General features: G+C 42.8%; 1 protein-coding gene across 5 annotated transcripts in view; it reads right to left on the reverse strand.

Moving 5' to 3' along the window:
• Nucleotides 1-21196, reverse strand: part of FBXW11 (F-box and WD repeat domain containing 11) — a 93672-nt gene that overhangs the window by 16359 nt on the left and 56117 nt on the right. For all 5 annotated transcript variants that reach the window (XM_079969896.1, XM_079969894.1, XM_079969892.1 and 2 more), the window contains 4 exons: nucleotides 18772-18834; nucleotides 15819-16044; nucleotides 6444-6630; nucleotides 5387-5477 (listed from right to left, as the gene is read on the reverse strand). In XM_079969896.1, coding sequence (XP_079826022.1) covers nucleotides 5387-5477; nucleotides 6444-6630; nucleotides 15819-16044; nucleotides 18772-18822 — 555 coding nt within the window. In that variant the 5' untranslated portion in view covers nucleotides 18823-18834. The remainder of the gene's footprint in view (nucleotides 1-5386; nucleotides 5478-6443; nucleotides 6631-15818; nucleotides 16045-18771; nucleotides 18835-21196) is intronic.

Here is a 21196-nt window from a genome sequence, read left to right on the forward strand (position 1 = left end):
TGTGGGTATGAAACATATTTCTAATATATGCAGCTCTGATGTAGGCATAACAGGCCAATCACAAAACCAAGAACCAGGAGCACCTAACACTGGTGCACTTTCATTTTGCCATACTTGTGACTGATGCCTTGTGATGCTTCATGGATTGTTTCAACATACTCTAATTGAGGTTGCCCTTGAAGACTGTACAGATAGATACTCCATTTCTGAATCCTGATGCCTGGGCTTTAGCAGGAGTTGGGCTCAGGTGGGGAGTATTAAGTCATCTTCTTGCTGAACTGGCTAAGCTCTGGTCTCATTCCAAGGCGATGGGATGCGATCTATGAAGACCTAAATGGCATTGGTCTTAGGGGCCACCTTTTCCCACACGAGTCTTCCCCTCTCGTTAAGATGTGCATTAAGATTTCAGCATCCTCCATATTGAAAATGGCAGAATTGTGGAGGGAAATTATGCAAAGCCTGCAGACTTTATAGGGGTTATGGAATCCAGCTTTTCTTAGTACAGAATTTGAGCTGCCTGATTGCTTATTTTGTTTATTTCAGTATCGAGTGCAGGCAGTCCTAGCATCAGCTATGGAAAACGACCATTTCCCTTAGATGGTCTTTCCAATTTATCAGCCTTGTAATTTACAACTGCCTTCAGGAGCCTGGGGCCACTGCTGTACTATGTACTGTACTGCTGTACTATGAGAATTACACGTGGGTTTTCTTTTTTTAAAAAAGGCTTCTAGCCAGGCATGTAATTCTTACTAAATTAGGAAGTCTGGGTGTCTGGACCATACTGTTGCAGTGCAATTGAGGATTAATATGACATAATGCTCTTACCAACAAAACAAATCAAAACCCTCGATAGAGAAACAAGCATATTAAGCGAGAGAGAAACCCAGCCCAACCTTCTCCTTGATATTCTCACTTTCTTCACTGAGCTTGTTTTTTGTATGGACAAATGGTCAAGTCATATGTGCCTGTCCTGCAGTTGGTGAGCGGTGTCACCCGGACAACAGATCTACTACATCAGAGCGGAGAACTAATCCTTAGAGATATTGACATCAGCCTGGAAGTAAAGGATGCCTTTCTGCAACATTCCTAGCACCATACTGAATAAAGAGAATACAGCCGTAGAAACTGCATGAGTGGCTCTCAATCTTCGTTCTAAGCCTTAATAGTTACTGTCACTTTGATTAGAAGGAAGAACAAGAGGAGCAGGAATAACAATCTCCATAACGCAAGGCAGCACTAAGGAGGCTGCATGTGTGCAGCTCTTAACTTTCATTTTTGCTCCCTGCCCTAGACAGCACCTGAAACAGCTCCATAGCTGCTATAAGAGTGTCTGTGGTGGTGGTGGTGGTGGTGGTGGAAGGAGGAGGAACTCTGAGGGCAAGTAGGGCAGAGATTCTCCAATCAAGTGTTCACAGGGCTGCAATTCCATTTTAGTCTACTTATTCCGAGGAACCATATCGCTCATGGTGTTATCTTTCCAGCATGGCTCGAAATATAGTGAAAATCAAGCAACAGATGTGCCCAGAAGTCCTTGTAGTGAATAATGCTTCAATATCTTGGTCACTTCTGGATGGATATATATCCATTTTTCTATCTTGTCTCGACGGACGGAGGGAATGTAGGTGGATATATTAACCCTCCCTTCCTTGAGTCCAATAGGTGGAATCTTTTTAATAGTCTGGCCACATTCTCCATCCCCACTTCAAAATCTTGCAGGGGAGGGGAGAGACAGGGAGCTTCCATATGTCACAAGACAGGAGAGCAAAATATAGTGTTTGTAACTGCTCATGAGGAATAAATTATATCTGTACTAATTTGAAAGGAATAATGAAGAATTTGGCCCAGCATCATGGATAATATGGAAAAGGCCCAGGGATTTAGAATTGGGAGATCAACAGTACACCTGGCAATCTGCCTATTAACACAGTCTGCTAATAAGAGTCAAATTGTACTACAATATTTTGGGACTGTGTCCAAGCACATGATTAACTGAACCAAGTCAGATTTCCACAAAAACAAGTTTTGCATACCTAAATAAAATTTCCTGGGAAGAACCCAAAAGTAGTCTTCCCTTTAAGGGAGTTCCTAAAACAGTTAAATCTGGCAGGTCAGCACAATGGATCCAGGCAGTACCAGAAGTTATTGGACCACCCTGAAGGCAAGAAAGCCTCTTCATAAAACTATTGCCCTCAACTGCCTGCCACTGTGGAAGGAGAGAAACCATTTACCTATTTCCAATAATCACCCCCTCCCATACACAACGGAATGTTGTGCGTTTTAGGCACAGCACTGTGTTCTTATAAGACTTTTGCTGGCGATTAAACACACATTGATGTCAAGTCTACAATGTCACTTGCCAACTCCTCCTTGCAGCTGCATGTATTTTTGGCCCCAAATTTAAAGAGGGGTCAAAAAGGCCAGGTTACAACTCTGCTATGGGTAATTCCTCACTGCCATAGAGTTTAACAGTTTCCTTTTAAACTGAATCAGTGCACTGATGTAGCTAATCACAATAAATTAAACAGTTTCCCGCTCACATTAGTAGCAAGAAAAATTATGTGCCTCAGATCTCTGTGTCCCCCTAGAAATAGCTGCTCCACGGTAGTGTAATTTTTGCTCCTTGGTGATCTGTTGATGTCCAAGCCTAAGCATCTTTTGAAAAACTTTCTTTTTGTTAGCTTCTAGCAGCAGGAGGGGAGAGGCTAGGAAAGGTTCTTAGCATTTTTCATGTCTGGTTTACTTCTATTAACATTTTTAAAATGAATGAGCGGCCCCAACCTTTTGGAAACTGTGCAGGTTGCAAATTTAAACAAATAAAAAAAATTGACTGCTGGGAAATAACAGATTTAATAAAACTATTTGTATTACGTTGTACCTTACTGCCAATCTTTTTACTGTAACCATTAAACGGTAGGGCTGGGCGATACCAGCTTTTCAACATCATGGTGTATCACCAGCCAAACATTGCGGTTTGGCTATATAAATGTGGGGTTTTTTTTGTTGGGGAGGGGCTATTAGGTTGTTGCTTTTATTTTTATTTTGTGGTTTTATATCTTGATTTTATTCTGTGAACTGCCCTGAGACCCCTGGCTATAGGGCAGTATATAAATTCAATCTATCTATCTATCTATTATTATTATTATTATTATTATTATTATTATTATTATTATTATTACTGCAATGTTGAAAAAACAAGATGCCTTGGCCTCTGCTCGTGAGACACCGGGTGAAACTGCCCCAGCTCTCACCTTGAGAGCTGAGGGGGTTTCACCCAGGCGCTTGCAGGCTGGGACGATGCAACTTCTTTGCACAGCTCAGCTGGGGATCAAGAAGGTTCCCCCTCCCCAGCTGAGACAGCCCTGCTGCATTTCATGCAAGCGGGCGAAACATTGGGGTTCCTTTAACTGCTTGCTGCGGGGGGCGGCAACCACGCTCCCCTGAGCTGAGCAGTTTCAGGGAGCCCTCACCCTGCCGGAGCCAGCAGCCGACTGCTCGACATAGCTGTCAACCTTCCCTTTTTTTGCAGGAAATTCCCTTATTCCAGCGCCGTTTCCCGCTGCTGTCCCAGATTGTTAGATATCCCATAGACTGTCCCTGGGACAGGTGAGGCTGCTGATCCCTTATTTTCGAGGCTGCTGATCCCTTATTTATTTATTTATCCCTTATTTATCCCTTTATTTTCGAGGCTGCTGATCCCTTATTTTCAAATCTGAAAGTTGACAGCTATGTTGCTCAACTGAGGCAAGGGCAGCTGCACGCACCTCCGTTAAGCTTTTTCAAGATGCACAGGGAGGCACAAGATGTATCAGCGCCTCGCTGATACAGCTTGTTTCTCCCTCTGCCTCGTATGCGATGGCAGTTGCACTCAGCGATATATCGCAGTTGAAACCTCCGCCGCTCCTGAGTCCCTCTGCTAGCACTGCCTGCTGGAAGAAGGAACTGTTGACTCCCTCCAGCGGACGCTGCTGGCAAAGGGACTCAAGAATGGTGGCGGTTTCACCAGCGATATATACTGCTGAGTGAAGCCGACATTGAGGTCTGCTTCTCATACCAGCCCTGAGCGATATATCTACCAGGACTACTAAAAAGCTATAAATACTCTCCTTTTACTCATAAACAAAGATCTCTGAAGAGACCATTCCCTTCAAATAAGAAATAAAATCCTCTAAATTTATCAATTTAGGGGGAGGGAAATCAAACGGTCCCCCAGAACAGATTACGTTCAAAAATCGAGGTACCACTGTATGACTATTCTGAGTATGGGTAGGGTACAAAAATGTTCTTTCTACTAAAGTCTGGGAGCACAACATGCTGAAACGTCGCAGGCTGCATTATCCAGTCTAACATTATCAGCACCTTGTCTTTAATTAATTTAATTTGAAAGTTGTAATGTAATGTTCACTTATACTATATAAATTTGTTTGTTTGTTTGTTTGTTTGTTTGTTTGTTTGTTTGTTTGTTATAGCTAGGTAAGTAACAAAGAGCAGAGGTTGCCAATCATTTTTTCCCTCTCGCCCCTGCAATTTAAGCACCCATTTGGAATGGGCGAAAAAGAATAAACCTCCTCTCCCAGTTTTTGAACCACTGCCCTCTCCCTTGCTTTCACCACCAGAAAAGCACAAAGCACAAAGGTTAGATAGAATAGAAATTCTCATGATAATAAAGCTTTTGAGACCTATGTACTCCAATTATCATCAGGCTTGCGATATGCTATTAGAAAGAAACCCCTAAGGAGAATTTTGATGATCTAAACTTATATTACTAATACTTTTATTATTTTAAAGCAGAAATAGTTACTTGGCCCTATTCTAGTGACAGGGCAGGATTAGTGGCTAAGCTAAATTCTCCTGTGCTCTATTTGAGTAATTGTAACTGAGCAAAGAGATTTGCAAATATTGGAAGCTTTGCTCTGTTCAGCTTTCGGTAAGGCCAAGAGTCCTGATCCTCTGGGCACAGAAATGCTGACGTATACACCAAACTCAGAGAGAACAAAAGAACGCAGACATGGATCTTCTGCCTCTGCTGTAATAAATGGAGTGGCCACCATCTGCAGACCAGCTCCATGTGCACAGAAAACCTGGGTCAGAATACATTAGCTTCTTCCCCTGCAACTCAGTAAGTTACTGTGAGTTTATCACATCAACTTACTTACTCTGCTTTGATACTTTCACATTTCTCAATTCCTTACTTTACGGTAACACTTCTTAAATCCACAATTCTTTAAATCCACGGCTGCTCGTTCTCATAATTCTTTTTTAAATACTTCTACCGAAGATCCTTATAACACTGAAACACATTTCTAAAAAGCATGGCAAAAGAATGAAGTTTCATGAAAACGCAGCTTCAAACTCAGTACAGTTTAAAACAAGGTTTTCGAAAACATACCTCTATATCTTGTATTATCTTTGGGTACAGTGACCTGTAAAATGAATTAGGAGGGCCATCTGTGGGTCTGTTTTTAAACAGGTACTGATCCCTATAATAATAATAAAGAAGAGAGAGGTGAAATTTCGCGTTTAGAAACAACAAGCCTTGCAAAATGCACTAAGGGTAAAAGCTATAGTCCTTAAAGCTGCCTACTTGACAAGTCAACTGTTGCTATGGCAAGAACAAACCACGAGCAGAGGATGTCCAGTTATATTTGCCCGTCTTTTCTTATGCCCCACCAACCCACAACCCTGCTCATAACCTGAGCTGGGGGTAAGAGTACGTACAACTGCAGTGACATGGGTAAGGATGGGCCTGCATAGCTCTTGCATGCCTCCTGTTTTTGCTTTTCCTATAGTAGCAGAGAAACCGGACCCACCTCAACTTCCTGAGCAAGACCGAAGGGCAGGAGTCAAGGCTTCCAGTTGCACAACAGGCCTTCCCACCCCCTCGTGTGTCCCCCCTGAAATTGGCTCAGGATTTGTGTCAGGAGAGCATCCATAAAAATCAGGTGGGGGAAGGTAAGGGGAGAGGATCGGTCTGCCTGGCAAGCTAATATGCTTGTGCAGACAGAATGTTTGCAATAGTACAATGTTAAATTCCACCCAAAGAATTGTGGGGCCTAGAGCATCTGTGGCTTGCATGGCTCCTCCCATATCTTGATGGCGCAGGGGAGCATACCCGGGTATGGGTGTAATTCTGGGAGACCACTCCTAGCATTTCTGCTGCATACAAGTTACATTGCTCATATGGAGTTTAACATATTCTACCACCTCATAGAAATGCACACTTAAGGTGGTTGGCATAATGGCTATTTACAGCACAAAGGCAGTCAAGGAGCAAGAAGGCTGAAGACCAAAAAAGGGGGAGTAAGAGCACACAAGTAGCAATTTTTGAAGTCATTTACTGTCATGTAATCTTTCTACTAAGAGTTTAAGTTGACCAGATGTGCCCAGTGTGTCTTGGAACTGTTTCTGTTCTAAAGCAAAGGAGCAAATTTTGCACTGATACTTACCAGCCCCTTCTTTCCGATAGCCCCTTCCAAAGTGGATCAGTTCGTACCATTCTTTCAATAAGCTTCTTCCATAGCATTCCTTCTGAAATAACTCGCTGCCATTCCTTACACACCAGCTCTGCTGCACAGAGTGACCTGGCATCAAGGTAGGAGAGGATATTTTCTGCTATGTGATCTAAGCCTTGCTCTAGCAAGAGAGAAAAGAAAAAGAAATCACTGTCAGTCTTTTCATAGCCAATGACTCTCTTGCCTGCAAATGTACTGTGGATGCTATGAGGCTGTACTGCCTCAGGGGGAAAGTCACACACAACAGATTTAGCCTTTTTTCACATATTTATATCCAATTTATGGGACACAGGTGGCGCTGTGGGTTAAACCACAGAGCCTAGGACTTGCCGATCAGAAGGTCGGCGGTTCGAATCCCCGCGACGGGGTGAGCTCCCATTGTTTGGTCCCTGCTCCTGCCAACCTAGCGGTTCGAAAGCACGTCAAAGTGCAAGTAGATAAATAGGTACCGCTCCAGCGGGAAGGTAAACGGCGTTTCCGTGCGCTGCTCTGGTTCGCCAGAAGCGGCTTAGTCACGCGGCCACATGACCCAGGAGCTGTACGCCGGCTCCCTCGGCCAATAAAGCGAGATGAGCGTCGCAACCCCAGAGTCGGCCACGACTGGACCTAATAGTCAGGGGTCCCTTTACCTTTACATCCAATTTATTACTGCACAGTTTTGGATAAATGCAATGTAACACTGACTATATAGCAAATTGCAGAGCACTGTGATAGACTTTGAGGAGCTCTTGGGCTTATGTGACAAAGTGCCTATGGATCCAAATGATGTTATCTGAAAAAAATGCCTGGGCTGGGATACAAAGAGCTACTTTAAGCATACCCAAAGGCTCACTTCCTCCCAGTGAAGTTTTTACATCCACCCCCCTAAGACCAGATCCCATCACCCCCCAAAAACTGTTTTGAAAGTGGCATGCCATATGGCTAGGAGCTTGCCATTCCAGTTCAAAGCTCCATACTGCTCTGGATCCTGGCCTTCATTCTTTATGGTAACATTGGTTACCAGGCTTCTAAAAAAACATTTTATCAAAGGCATGCCCACAAGCAGAGGCTGGATCAGACTAGCATCTACATTCAACTAGAAGTCTCAAGCCATTTTCTCTCCAGAGCATTTGTCTAAAGTAAAATAACTGTGCATCCACACACATAACATCCACATACATTACATACTTGTTGGTCTTTTCTTACGTGTCAAACCTTCAGTCTAACACATTAGTATATTTGCCTGGAAGAGTCAACATGGTTGAATTAACCACCACGTGGACTGCCTGTGTTTTGATTCTTAACAACCCTCTTCCCAGGAACCTAGTGAGTTATGGATAGAACTTGGCAAGCTTATTATTTTCTTGGCTTTTCAAACTCCATTACTGGTTATCTAAAAAACATAGTATTTTACTAGTTAGAACACTGAAATGCTGGTTGGCCAACAAATTGAAAAGCCACCCAAATTGTAGAACAGAGACCCAAGCCTCTTTTTGGGGGGGTTAGGGAGCCCCAAGGTTCTCCCATATCCTACAGATAACTATTTTGTGGGGTGGGGAGCCCCCAAGCACTGTTCCAGCAAGAAGTCCTGGGATAAATTCTTTGGGTCAGGAAAATGTCATGGTCTTCTCCATTAGAATTAGGAGACAATTGTCCCAAAGGATTAAACTGTTATTGATATTTTATTAACCACTTAACATAGTACTAGGGAAGGCAGGTGATTGACAGTCATGGTCTTTCATTCCTGACACATTTTTAGGGTAACACTGAGAAAGTGTGGAGGTGGATATAATGGGAAAGTATTCTCTTGATCTCTTGAAAGAGATTCGGAGCTCTTTGGAGCATTGGTTCTTGGTGCATTTTCTTCTGTCTTTGCACTGCTTGGCAGGAAACTGATTTTGGGAGCAGGGGACGCCATCCTTGCAGTAACAGCTCAGTAGCTGGTGCTACCATCCTGAACTAGACACGCTGCTCTAAAGTTTCAACATGTACAAGCCTAGCAACCAATAATATGCACTTTCTATGCCAGCATAGGAAAACCACCACATAATTTGGCATTGGCTGCAGAATTCAGTAGCCTGAGAATCCCGGCTTTGATGTTTTCAAGAAGTTTCAAGCCGTTACGGCTGCAAAGACAAGCTTGGTAAAGTGTGGCTAATGCCCGGTTGAAAGCCAGAAAAAGAAGCTAAGTATGATTTGCAGTGGTCAGTGAAGAGGCTTCAGAACTATAACCCTTTCCATGCTTTAAAGTGTCAGAATAAAGCGAGGATGGCATGAGCCATGTCTGTTCAATACCTGGCCAGTCAATTTTCCTTGATGCACAGAGTACCCACAACCCTGTGTCAACACTATTTTGGCATCTGATGAGGAAACTATTGTGCTCTTGCGCGTTATATAGTTCAGGGGCAGCTGAAATCAAAGGGCAAAGCTTCCTCCTCAACACAGATGGAAGACAAAAACAAAAGTACCAACCACAAAAGCTATTCATACTGAAGTGCGCCAGCGGCATCTAACCGTGGTGACTTTATTAGATGGGAAGACGGAAGTGGCAATGAGCTTTTGAGAGATGACAGAAAAATTTTAAAAATGTTAACAGCTTATGCATTTCAAAAACAGTTTAATTTCCTTCAGACTTCACAAGCATCCTCTCTCTTGTGGTAAAGCAAAACTGGCGTGCAGCAGGTCAAAACAATTCTATAATCCAAAGTTAATGGATGAAACTAAGACTTTATAATGGAAGCTAGCAGCAGCTCACTTTCCAATAGCAACATTCAACCTTTGGACACTTTGGTTGCTTATATAGGCTGAGGTTGCAGTTTATGAGTAATCAGAGCCCAAATTAAAAAGCTAAACACTTCAGTTTCTACAGTTCAAGGTAGACCAATCTATCCTCCTATAGATATTGGCCAGGCGTTATAATGTATGGGAGTCTACCTATTCTGGCCAGTAAGAGGCAGACCTGCCAGAATCCTCACAGAAAAAGACTAAGGAGCATTCCTTATCACCAGTTAATTCTCTGCGTACAGGAAGGTAAAACTGCAACAGATGTTATAGCCTGCATGAACAGTTGTATCAAAAGCATCCCACTGATCAAAGTGGTAGTGAGCTAAGTTCCCGACTCTAGCAGACTTGAGGGATGAGATAATAAACATTAATTAAAATGCTAGAATGCTCAGTTTATGTTTCATCCACTGTAGTGTAGCCATGCAGATGTATTCAGAAGCTGAGTGACAGCTCAAGGCAGCTTTCCCCAACCTTGGGTTCTGCAGATATTGTTGGACTTCATCTCCCATCATACGAAGCCAGCATGGACAATAGTCAGAAATGGTGGAACATGTGGTCCAGACCCCAGAACACAGTAACTTCTTTGGAGGGGAGACCAAACTACTTGAAGACTGCTCCTGAAGACAGTTTGGAAACTTCAATTGGTCAAGAATTCAGCAGCCAGACTATTGGTCTCACGCTGGTGAAATTCTCTTTAATCTGACACACACTTGAGCAAGGTCCTTGTTAGCATACTTGTAAGTTATCCATTATCTTCTTTATATCTGGTTACACTCACTTTTTATTGATTTCAATTTTGTATTGATTTGTATTGATTTCAATTTTGTATTGATTTGTATTGATTTCAATTTTGTATTGATTTGTATTGATTTTAATTATGTCAGTTTGGTTTGGATTGCACAGTATTGCACAGATATTTTTTGGATGCTCCTGCTCTGGGAACTTTTGGAAATTGAAGAGCCGGTTATAAAATCTCCACATAAAGTATTGTTGATCAGATTTTAGTTATATCCTTTCCTGCCTTCTTCTCCATGTTTTATCTTAAGGGAATCGTTTTTAAAACCAAAGTTAATGAACAATCCCATGTGGGAAAGAACCAATCAGAACAAATAAATCCTGATGACTGATATAGTGGGATGATTTATCCCATGTGGAACAGAACTAAAGGATGTATTTTTACTGAAATTAGTGTTCACAGACGTGTGTGCCTGGTTTGCTGTACTACTAAAAAAAGAACACACACTGCTGGTGACATGACTGGCTTATGACAATATTTAATATATTATACTTAGTATTACATATAGAAACAGAAAACAGTATTCCATACCTAAAATTACTGGTTTTCCCCCTTAAAATATAACTTAACTTTAGTTTATTAGAATTCTTGATTTACCTTATATGCTCAATAACTCTTTCCTAAGGCCACAAAAGACCATCACTGTTTGAAAGCTACTCAATACAAAAACAGATAAAAGCTAAACAGGATAACTGGAAAGCCATCAAAGTTAACTTGCAGGTTATATATAGTCCCAGGTCAGTTTTGCTCCTTAAACATAAGGATTTTTTTTATCCTTCTTGTTCAGTGTTAGAAACTAGGTGCCAAATAGCTTCTTAAACCAGGGTTACAGTCATCAAAAACAGAATGTCTAGTTGCCATTTTGGGGCCAGAGAGCTCTAGAGTCATATTTTTCACTACGACTTTTTGGTTCCTCAAATTCATTCTGATCGTGCAGATAAAATATCACAGACAGAATTCTACAAGGTGTGATGCTAGTGTATGAAAACAGTCAAGCTCCAAGAATCCACAGGCATGCATGTCCAGATGGTGGAGACGTCAGGTACCATGCAGACATCTTCACTTGATGACAAGTGGTTGATAAAGGTAAAGGGACCCCTGACCATTACGTCCAGTCATGACCGACTCTGGGGTTGTGGCACTCATCTCACTTTATTGGCCGAGGGAGCCAGCGTACAGCTTCCGGGTCATGTGGCCAGCATGACTAAGCCGCTTCTGGCGAACCAGAGCAGCAAATGAAATGCCGTTTACCTTCCCGCCGGAGTGGTACCTATTTATCTACTTGCACTTTGATGTGCTTTCAAACTGCTAGGTTGGCAGGAGCTGGGACTGAGCAACGGGAGCTCACCCCGCCGCGGGGATTCGAACTGCCGACCTTCTGATCGGCAAGTCCTAGGCTCTGTGGTTTAACCCACAGCGCCACCCGCGTCCCTTAAGTGGTTGATAGCCAGGTGCAAAATATGCCTGGTGAATTTCTAACACCGTTCTGGTTATAAAGCGAGGGTTGGGTAACCTATAGCCATCCAGCTGTTGTTGGGACTCCAACTTCCATTACCCCTACCCATTGGGAATGCTGGCTATGGCCAATGGGAATCTGGAGTCCAACACAATCATCTACTATGGTAAAGGAAAGAACTGCCTAGTGGCAGATATCTCAAACCATTAACTTACACCCTGGTGTACAACAAAAGGTACACTTGGGTCACATAATGCTTTCTCAGGGACTCAAGGGCAAAGAGCTAACTCAATGAACAAAATGGTCTTTCCAATCCAAGCCTGCTAGGTGCTAAGAGAGACTGTTGCAAACTGCCTTTTCATAGAACAAACTAAGCAGTGGAGAACAGCTAAAAATGCAAAATGGTACAGTTATTCAGGCTGCAGCACTCCTTCTCCACAAGACATTGTTTCTGTCTGATGTTCTATGAAAAAGTACACTGCAGCGAAACTTTCAAGAAAATATAACCCAGCAGTAAGAAAAGTTGAGGCTATCTAAACACAACACCTGCAGGGTCAATTCCAGGCTCTATTTCAACAACATCTTATTCACAGCATGACAATACATCTTGCTTCATTTGAAGCATACGCCTTCAATGCTAACCACAAACTAACTTGACAAGAACAGACTATGCAAACTAAACATTTTACCACCATTTTTTGAAAGTTCATATCATAATTATCACTTTTTCCACTCAAAGGAAGCCAGAGACCACAACTATTTTCCATCTTGTCTGCATGCGGACAGGTGCAAAATCCAGAATGGATGGTAGCAAGCGAGAGCAACTTGAGCACTATTTAAGTTTATACAAGACTATCTTTTTCAGAACATTTTATTTTAATGTGGCATTAGCCAATTATGGGATTAATTCAGAACAGCTGACAGGATAATCGGCCAAGGCCATGTGTGTGCCATAATCAAAATTATGCAAACATCTTTTCCCCCCTCTTGATTTGTAAGATTTTAAGATTGCCCCAGAACACAAATCTTTCAATGCCACTTGGTGCGTGCTCACAGTGCTAGCATTACAACACCATCCTTACAATTGCAAACTAACCAAACATGTCACAGGAAATGGAAACTGCTCTTCATACAGAAAGCACAATTTGTATCACATACCAAGGTTTCATGCAGCCCAAACGACAGGCATTTCATTGCTCAGTGAAGATAAACCAAACAAAACCTTTACAGAAAGTATATTGAAAGGCCAATGGGCAGGTGTTAGAAGATCCTAAATTCTAGTATCTTCCCTCCCCCAAATGGGCAATGGAAATTTTCTAAAGCACATGACTGAAGATTCTAGATACTGCAATGTGAAATCAAGACATTTAATATTTAATCAAAGCTGGCACATGTCAGATGGTAAAGTATCGCCAGAGATCAATGGTGTTCCAGCAATTCCAAGTGCCTTTTGCTATGGATGGTCTAAAATTTGCATACAAAAGACTGTGGAAAACAGCGCAGAAGGAGAACAAATATTACAGCTGGCTTTAAAAAGGCGTATGGTTTCAGGACTACTAAATTGGCATGGTCCATATCTGCAAGGCCCATCCAGCCAGGAAACAGGCATAGGCCAGCTTTGTAGATAAGCCCACAGACGTATTAGCCTGCAAAAAGCCCCTCCCACCTTCTTCCCAAGGGATGTGGGTGGTGCTGTGATCTAAACCACTGAGCCTCTTGGGCTTGCCAATCAGAAGGTTGGCAGTTCAAATCCCCACGACGGGTTGAGCTCCCGTTGCTCGGTCCCAGCTCCTGCCAACCTAGCAGTTCGAAAGCACGCTTTAAAAAAGTGCAAGTAGATAAATAGGTACCGCTCCGGCAGGAAGGTAAACGGCATGGTTTTGGTGTTCCGTTGTGCCAGAAGCGGCTTAGTCATGCTGGCCACATGACCTGGAAAAACTGTCTGCGGACAAACGCTGGCTCCCTCGGCCTGAAAGCGAGATGAACACCGCAACCCCAGAGTCATCTGCTACTGGACTTAACTGTCAGGGGTCCTTTACCTTTTTTACCTTCTTCCAAAGTTGGGAAAGTGCCAACTAGGCTTTGGGAAGGAGATGGGGGGGGGCTATAGGACCCTGTCAGAGCCCTCTTGCCTCCTTCTCAAAGCCCAGGTCTCGCTTGCCTGGCTTTGGGAAGGCAGCATGAGGGCTGTGGAGGGAGGGTGTCAAATGCCGAGTGCAGCTAGAAAAGGCCTTGAGGGCCGCATGTGTCCACTGGGCTGCTTGTTGGACCGCACTGGCTTAGGGTGCGAGCTAGATCCAGGTTATGGAAAGAGCATGGAAAAAACTATGGAATCAGGAGTGGGGGAAAGTGACAAAGGAGGCTAACAACAGGTACCCTTATGTATAGCAGAGAGAAGGAGGAAAGGTCCAAAAATTCATTTCTTCAGGTAAGCCCATTATCACTCCTACAGACCTGTGCTTGACTAAATGCTTTAGAAAGATATACTAGAAATAGATCTCTCAGGATGCCACTGGAGGACACATGCCATTGTATAAGGAAACATTTTTATATTCGCTCTTTCTCTTTACAACATCTCTGTAGGTAAATAATAGCCCCTACAATTTTGAGAAAGGCATGCAGAGGTTTCGGGTGAACAAAGCAAAGCCTCAAGGTCACATAGAGAGTTTCTGCAGACTCAACTAAAGTATGCCAGCCCGTTGCCAACCATAAGGCTACCTTTAAAAAGAAAAAAATTACCTGTCTGGTGAGCCTAATACTGATGAGTCGAACCGCTTACCAATTTATACAGCTTTGACCTTCTGCTTGTTTTTAGATTCAGAACTTGCTTGCTTGCTGCATCAACCTGCCACTCTCAGACAGCAGCCCATGCAGCACTTATCCTTTTCACTTATTCCATGCCATAGAGCAGTGGTGTCCAAACTTTTTTCAAAGAGGGCCAGATTTGATGAAGTGAAGGGCCGTGAGGGCTGACCAAAGTTGTTGACCTTTTTTGAGGATTGAAGTTGTTGAGGTTTTTTTAGGATAACTGCCACTGGGGCCAGATTAAACCGACCAGTGGGCTGGACTAGACCCCCAAAATAGACTTTGGACGTGCCTGCCATAGAGAGTTTTGCGACCCATTACAGGTTCAAAGACAGATCCTCAGGCTTTTGGTGCAACAGTAACATCTCCCCAAATCCCACTCTTCTCCCCATTCCATAAAAAGCTCTCTGTCCTATAGCATCCCTCTAGGTTACGGGGTCCTTCCTCATGAGTCAAGGCCGTGAGATACACAGCCAGTTTCTCATGCCTGTTTTGTATTACAGTTTCCAACTAGCTGGGATGTGTGGGCAAAACTCACAGGAATCATTACTCATATGTCATTTAGGAGTGCCTCTGGCCCATGTCTGGGATGAGAGGATTGCCTGGGCACCTTAAGTACACTGCTTTGAGCTCCCTGAGAAGGATAGAAACAGACAGTATGCTCAGATACCAGAACTGCAGGAAAGTTAATTTAATGCACTCATTGCACAATGGTCATAAAAGTCTTCAGGTTTACAAAAGGAAGCCAGGCATTACTGCAGCTGTCCATTCCTTGCTCTCTATTTATCTAGGGTTTTATAATATTCTAAGACATCCATATCAATATTATACTAGGCACAAAACAGTGAATATATCTAATCAATATGTTGGGGAATAGGAAGACCCGTATCAGCATAAATAAGTCTAAAACTAATTACAATCCAAGTCCTGAGGGCTGTCAAAGGAAGTCACAACAACTTCAGTGGACTTATCTGTCTAGGATCAATGAGGTATTACATCTAGCACAATAATATTGAGTCTCATAACGAAAAAGTGTATGAATCAGTTTCTTAAACTACCCATCCAGTTTTGAAACAAAACTTTTAAAAAGAAAAGCTACTAGGCTCGTTTTAATACAATGCACCTGGTACACAAAAACCAAAATAACTAGGTTAGTTGAAAAAGTATGGACCTTGTTTTACCTCTGAGACAGTTTCTAACAGTAGCTAGGAAACACAGCATTGAAAAATGCAGCACAAGTCTTGCATGTAAGTTTGAGAAGTTTAAAATACAGTTTGCACTGCAGATAAAATCCCATTTAAAGACAAACAAGGCATATTCTATGTTTAGATGGAACAATACTGGCATCCAGTGGCCACTGCAATTATTCAGACATAGCTGACTGTTTTTTTAAATATGCACCGTACTGACTCCATTAGGAAGAAATGATATTAGATCATAGCACACACCCATTTTGTACATTCCTTCTTTTAAATGTGATGCAGCTTACCTGGTAAAGCAGTGATGAAATCCCTTTGCAACATAGGCTTTAGGTAAGAATTAATATGTCCATGCTGATAATGACACATTCGTGAAATAAGGTGTTCCACAAATTCAACCTGATCCGATTCAGACCACTGGTCAAAATATTTAATACACAAGTCTTTTTCCTTTTCGTAGTTTCCTTCAGATGGTCGTTTCCTTGAGACTATCACAGATGAAGTTCCATTGCTTATCTGTTTTTTAAGAACACAAAATTAAACCATATCAGCATTTCAAATTCTACGTTTGGGGGAAAGGGTTAGATATAACCAACAACAACAACAATCAATCAATCAATCAAAAACAAAATAGCTACTGGAGCACCTTTTTTGCACTCTGGACCAGAATTTTCCCATCAAACATTAGTCTGCACACATTTGGTACATTCTTTTGACATTTCATTTCTATGTGGGTACTATTATGGATTTCAGCATCTGAATTGCTGTCCGTTGATCTCCCCCCTGCCCCATAAAGGAATAAGTTGTGCACATTATTCCAGCAGTTGTTTATGATCAGTTTCTTGAACAAACAATACTTTTGATTGACGTACATATACACAGTGATAAAGACAAACTAGCTAGTTAAGTGGCTAGATACAGATAAGCTTGCTGCCTTTAAGATGTACAGCATGAACAAGGCACAAGAGTTTTCACAACAGCTTGATCCAATTTCATAAGCTGAAACTGTTGCAAGAGCTGCAGTCTGACATAACGAGTGTGGTTTCACGTAAAGCCAACCTGAACAAACTGGGTCAGCTACCAAATCAAATATCTGAGTGCATCTGGAAACTGCATCAAGCCAGGCACCTATTCTAACTAGACTGTATTCTGTGAAAAATGTTCTAATCTCTACAAGTTGTCCACAAAATAAAATAAGATTCAGCAAAGACAGGAGAGCTGTTAGGGTAATTTCCACAGTTATTAATCCTAGGCTACTAAAAGCAAGCATGTCAGCTAATTTCCTAATCTCTGATGAGAATCTCAATCATTGCACTCACAGCACCACCTAGTGACTGCAAAAGGCAAAACGGACGCCCAGAATTTGTGAACGAGGAATCCGAAATTCATGATCCACAGAGGAAAAGATTAATTCACAGTACCATGCAGAAAGGCACTAGACAAAGCCCATTGACTGTTGAACTTTGGCGATAGCCCACAGGGGCCTCAGACATCAAGCAAGAACAGTGACAGTCCACCTCAGAGCTCAGAAAAAACCTCTTAAAACTTATAAATATGAACCTTACAACTGTTCCTTGACCCCTTATTAAGGGGTTGTTAAAAAAGTATTATTATTAGGAGAAACACATAATAAAAACATCTTGAAGGTCCCAGGCCACAGAGAAGTTAGGCTGGCCTCAACTAGAGCCATGGCTTTTTCGGCTGTGGCTCCGATCTGGTGGAACATTCTTTCACAAGAGACTAGGGCCCTGCGGGACTTGACATCTTTCCGCAGGGCCTGCAAGACAGAGCTGTTCCGCCAGGCCTTTGGCCAGGGCACAGCCTGACTCCCTCCCTTGGCAATCTTCGCAGAGCTCTGGCCCAATGGTGGCCAGTGGCTTGAATTTAATTAATTTTATAATGAATGATTTTAGAGTGTTGTTTGTGCTGTACATTTGTACTGTTTTATTGTTGTTAGCCACCCTGAGCCCGGCTTCGGCTGGGGAGGGCGGGATATAAATAATTTTTTTTATTTTTATTATTATTTTTATTATTACATCCTTGCAATTTATATTTGCCTAGAATGAGTAGCAGTTCCTGATATACATGCAGGGCATGCGTGGATAACCAAGTGGCAAACTGAGCCTGCCATTTTTCCATAACCACACAGCAATATTCTACAATCCATCAGTTTGCAACTCTGAGTTGTATCCAACACAACCATTCCAGTTCTGCACAACAGAACTTCTTTCTCCTCTGGAACCCCCCTGAGCACACTCCAAAATCTGCATAAAGGGGGAGGAAGGGAAAGGTCTGTTGCACAAGGGGAACAGTGCTTGTGTGGTGTTGCATACAACCCAAGACCTTTGAGCCTTAATGAGTTAGGGTGATGTGTTAAAAGTGTAGTTGCTATAGCTCTGCAGGTTCTGCGCTGTTCCGCTTTCCATCTTATAGCCAGAACAGCTAGAGTCACACAACCACTACACCCCTTCAAGATCACCCAATGATAAATGCCAAGTGACAGTGGCATGTTGAATGAACCCCACTTCCAAAACGGCTGCATTTGTAGCTGAGTAAAGTGCCATTTGAGATTAGGGAGCCCAAAGCAAAGAAAATAAGGATTTTGGCCAACAGAGAAGTGATGCTGTGATTATTAAAAGCTCCAGGAGCAAACCCTTCCAAAAGTGAAGATGAAACTTAAAAGTAATTATATTATTCATCTGCGTTTCTGTAACTGCCACCCTGTTGTAGACCACCAAGAAACCCAAAAGTTGAATTACCGTATTTTTATGTATATAAGACTAGCCCCCCCCCCTCCGAAAAAATAATGTCCAAAATTTGGGGGCGTCTTATTCATGGGGGCCATCTCCCCCCATTTTCTTAAATCGGAGTCCCCCAAAATAGGGGGTGTCTTATACATGGGGGCGTCTTATAGACAGAAAAATACGGTATATCCAAGCCATAACTTCAAGTTGTTGTTGTTGTTGTTGCTGCTGCTGCTGTTGTTGTTATATTCGTATACCGCCCTATACCTGTAGACCTCAGAGTGGTTCACAACATGAGGCATTCCTGGAATGGAGATATAGCCCTGAATTTTGTCTGGTAGCTCTTGCATATGCCAAACTTAAAAGCATACCAATAGCATCTGAAGACACTATGGCTGGGGAAATGCCAAAGGTAATAATCCCAAAACAATAATAAAAGAGAAAGAAGAGAAAGGTGACATCAATTTGCTGCATTTTAAAGAAAAGTAGAGAGGCCTACCTGCCACAGTGTGTTTTTCTTTGGAGACTCATCTTCATTCTGATCCTCCATTACTGATGTGTTCTAGGAAAAGAATACACATATAAACTAAATAGACATCTAAACTGAATTTTCTTCTGCATTATTATGAAAATTTTACACCAATTTCAGAAAGCAAAATCAGAACACTATACAATCCTACTCATAGTTATAAGATACATGCAATAGTTGTGTTTCTACATACTGATACCCAGCTATGTAGATTCGCCATGTACTGATATATAAAGTAAGTCTGCAACTTACATTTAATTTGTGTGCATTTAGCAATCTGCATGTGGCCAAAAATTAAAAAGGGGCCAGACAGGAGGTGGGGTTCCGGGGGAAATGAATTTGGCAAACCCACCCACCACAGATCCCAATGTGTTTTGACAATATGCAGTTTTGGCTTTAGGCGCAACCCCCAAAATGGAACCCCCACATAAGTTGCAGGCCTCGTGTTTTAGTAAAGAGTAAGAAAGTAAGAGAAATGGAATTTCTTTGATCACTACTCATTTGGTTTTTTAGTGAAAACAGTCCATTTCAGACATCAGTTTCTCATCCGAGAATAATGAAAAAAATGTTAAGCGACACACTTCCTTGTAGGAAAACAAAGGTCTTTTAAAAAAACTTCGAACCTATAATAAAGTTATTGAACTCTGAGCCTTTGTCTATATAGTACTACTTCCTTCCTACATATCAGATTCTTCAACCTATGCATATTTCAAGCAAGAAGATAAATGCAACTGTGAGTTGCATCCAACACTATACACCGGTGCTGCTAACAGAGCGGTTTTGACTTCACACCCAGAGGTGCACTCCATTATATTTCAAGAAGAAGAAGAAGAAGAGTTTGGATTTGATATCCCGCCTTTCACTCCCTTTAAGGAGTCTCAAAGCGGCTAACATTCTCCTTTCCCTTCCTCCCCCACAACACTCTGTGAGGTGAGTGGGGCTGAGAGACTTCAAAGAAGCGTGACTGGCCCAAGGTCACCCAGCAGCTGCATGTGGAGGAGCGGAGACGCGAACCCGGTTCCCCAGATTACGAGACTACCACTCTTAACCACTACACCACACTACACCACAGATGGATGACAACAACTGCAGTTCTAACTCATGAAGCAGGATTTCTCTATCTACTCCTCACCGGCGAAGCCATCTGCACCACCACCCACATCTTCTCTCAAGGAGCTGATTCTGGGGGCATGTGGCAGCGGGGGCTGTAGGGGAGAGGAGGAGAAGTAGAAATCCTGCTGCGTGGGCAGGAATCTGTTGTGCCTTGCATAACAACACTGTCCCAAAGCCAGATTCTTCTCTCCCAGATCTCCTTCCCAGGCACTACTTTGCCAAAGATCTCCTCCCAACCATTGGCTATGAGACCTCATAATGCATTATTGCAGAGCAGCAGACCAATGATGGAGAGGAAATAGCAGGGTGCTAAGGGTCAAACTGTGGGACGTGGGTGGCGCTGTGGGTTAAACCACAGAGCCTAGGACTTGCCGATCAGAAGGTCGGCGGTTCGAATCCCCGCGACGGGGTGAGCTCCCGTTGCTCGGACCCAGCTCCTGTCCACCTAGCAGTTCAAAAGCACGTCAAAGTGCAAGTAGATAAATAGGTACCACTCCGGCGGGAAGGTAAACGGCATTTCCGTGCACTGCTCTGGTTCGCCAGAAGCGGCTTAGTCATGCTGGCCACATGACCCGGAAGCTGTACGCCGGCTCCCTCGGCCAATAAAGCGAGATGAGCGCCACAACCCCAGAGTCGGTCATGACTGGACCTAATGGTCTGGGGTCCCTTTACCTTTACCTTTAAGGGTCAAACTACATGTGAAGTTAGTCATGTGCTTAAAACAATCATGCTAATAATAATAATAATTTTTATTTATACCCCGCCCTCCCCGGCCAGAGCCGGGCTCAGGGTGGCTAACACCAATAAAATCACAGTAAAAACATAATATGGGGGAAAGAGAGGAGGGGAACAAAAAAACTATTTAAAATACAGGTTAAAATGCAATTTAAAATGCAGCCTCGTTTAAAATAGCCAATAAATGAAGACCATAAGGGGAGGGAAACATAAGGGGTAGACTGAGTCCAAGCCAAAGGCCAGGTGGAACAGCTCTGTCTTGCAGGCCCTGCGGAAAGATGTCAAGTCCCGAAGGGCCCTAGTCTCTTGTGTTCCACCAAGTTGGGGCCAGTACTGAAAAGGCCCTGGCCCTAGTTGAGACCAATCTAACCACCTTGCGACCTGGGACCTCCAGAATGTTGTCATTTGTGGACCTTAAGGTCCGCCGCGGAGCATACCAGGTGAGGCAGTCCCGTAGGTATTTTTTATTGTAGGTATTATTTATTGTCTACATTTGTACAGTGACCCAACAGCACATGTTCTTCGAATGACTCACAAAATAAACAAA

This window comes from Podarcis cretensis, assembly GCF_951804945.1.
Source record: "Podarcis cretensis genome assembly, chromosome: 3".
Taxonomy (NCBI): domain Eukaryota; kingdom Metazoa; phylum Chordata; class Lepidosauria; order Squamata; family Lacertidae; genus Podarcis; species Podarcis cretensis.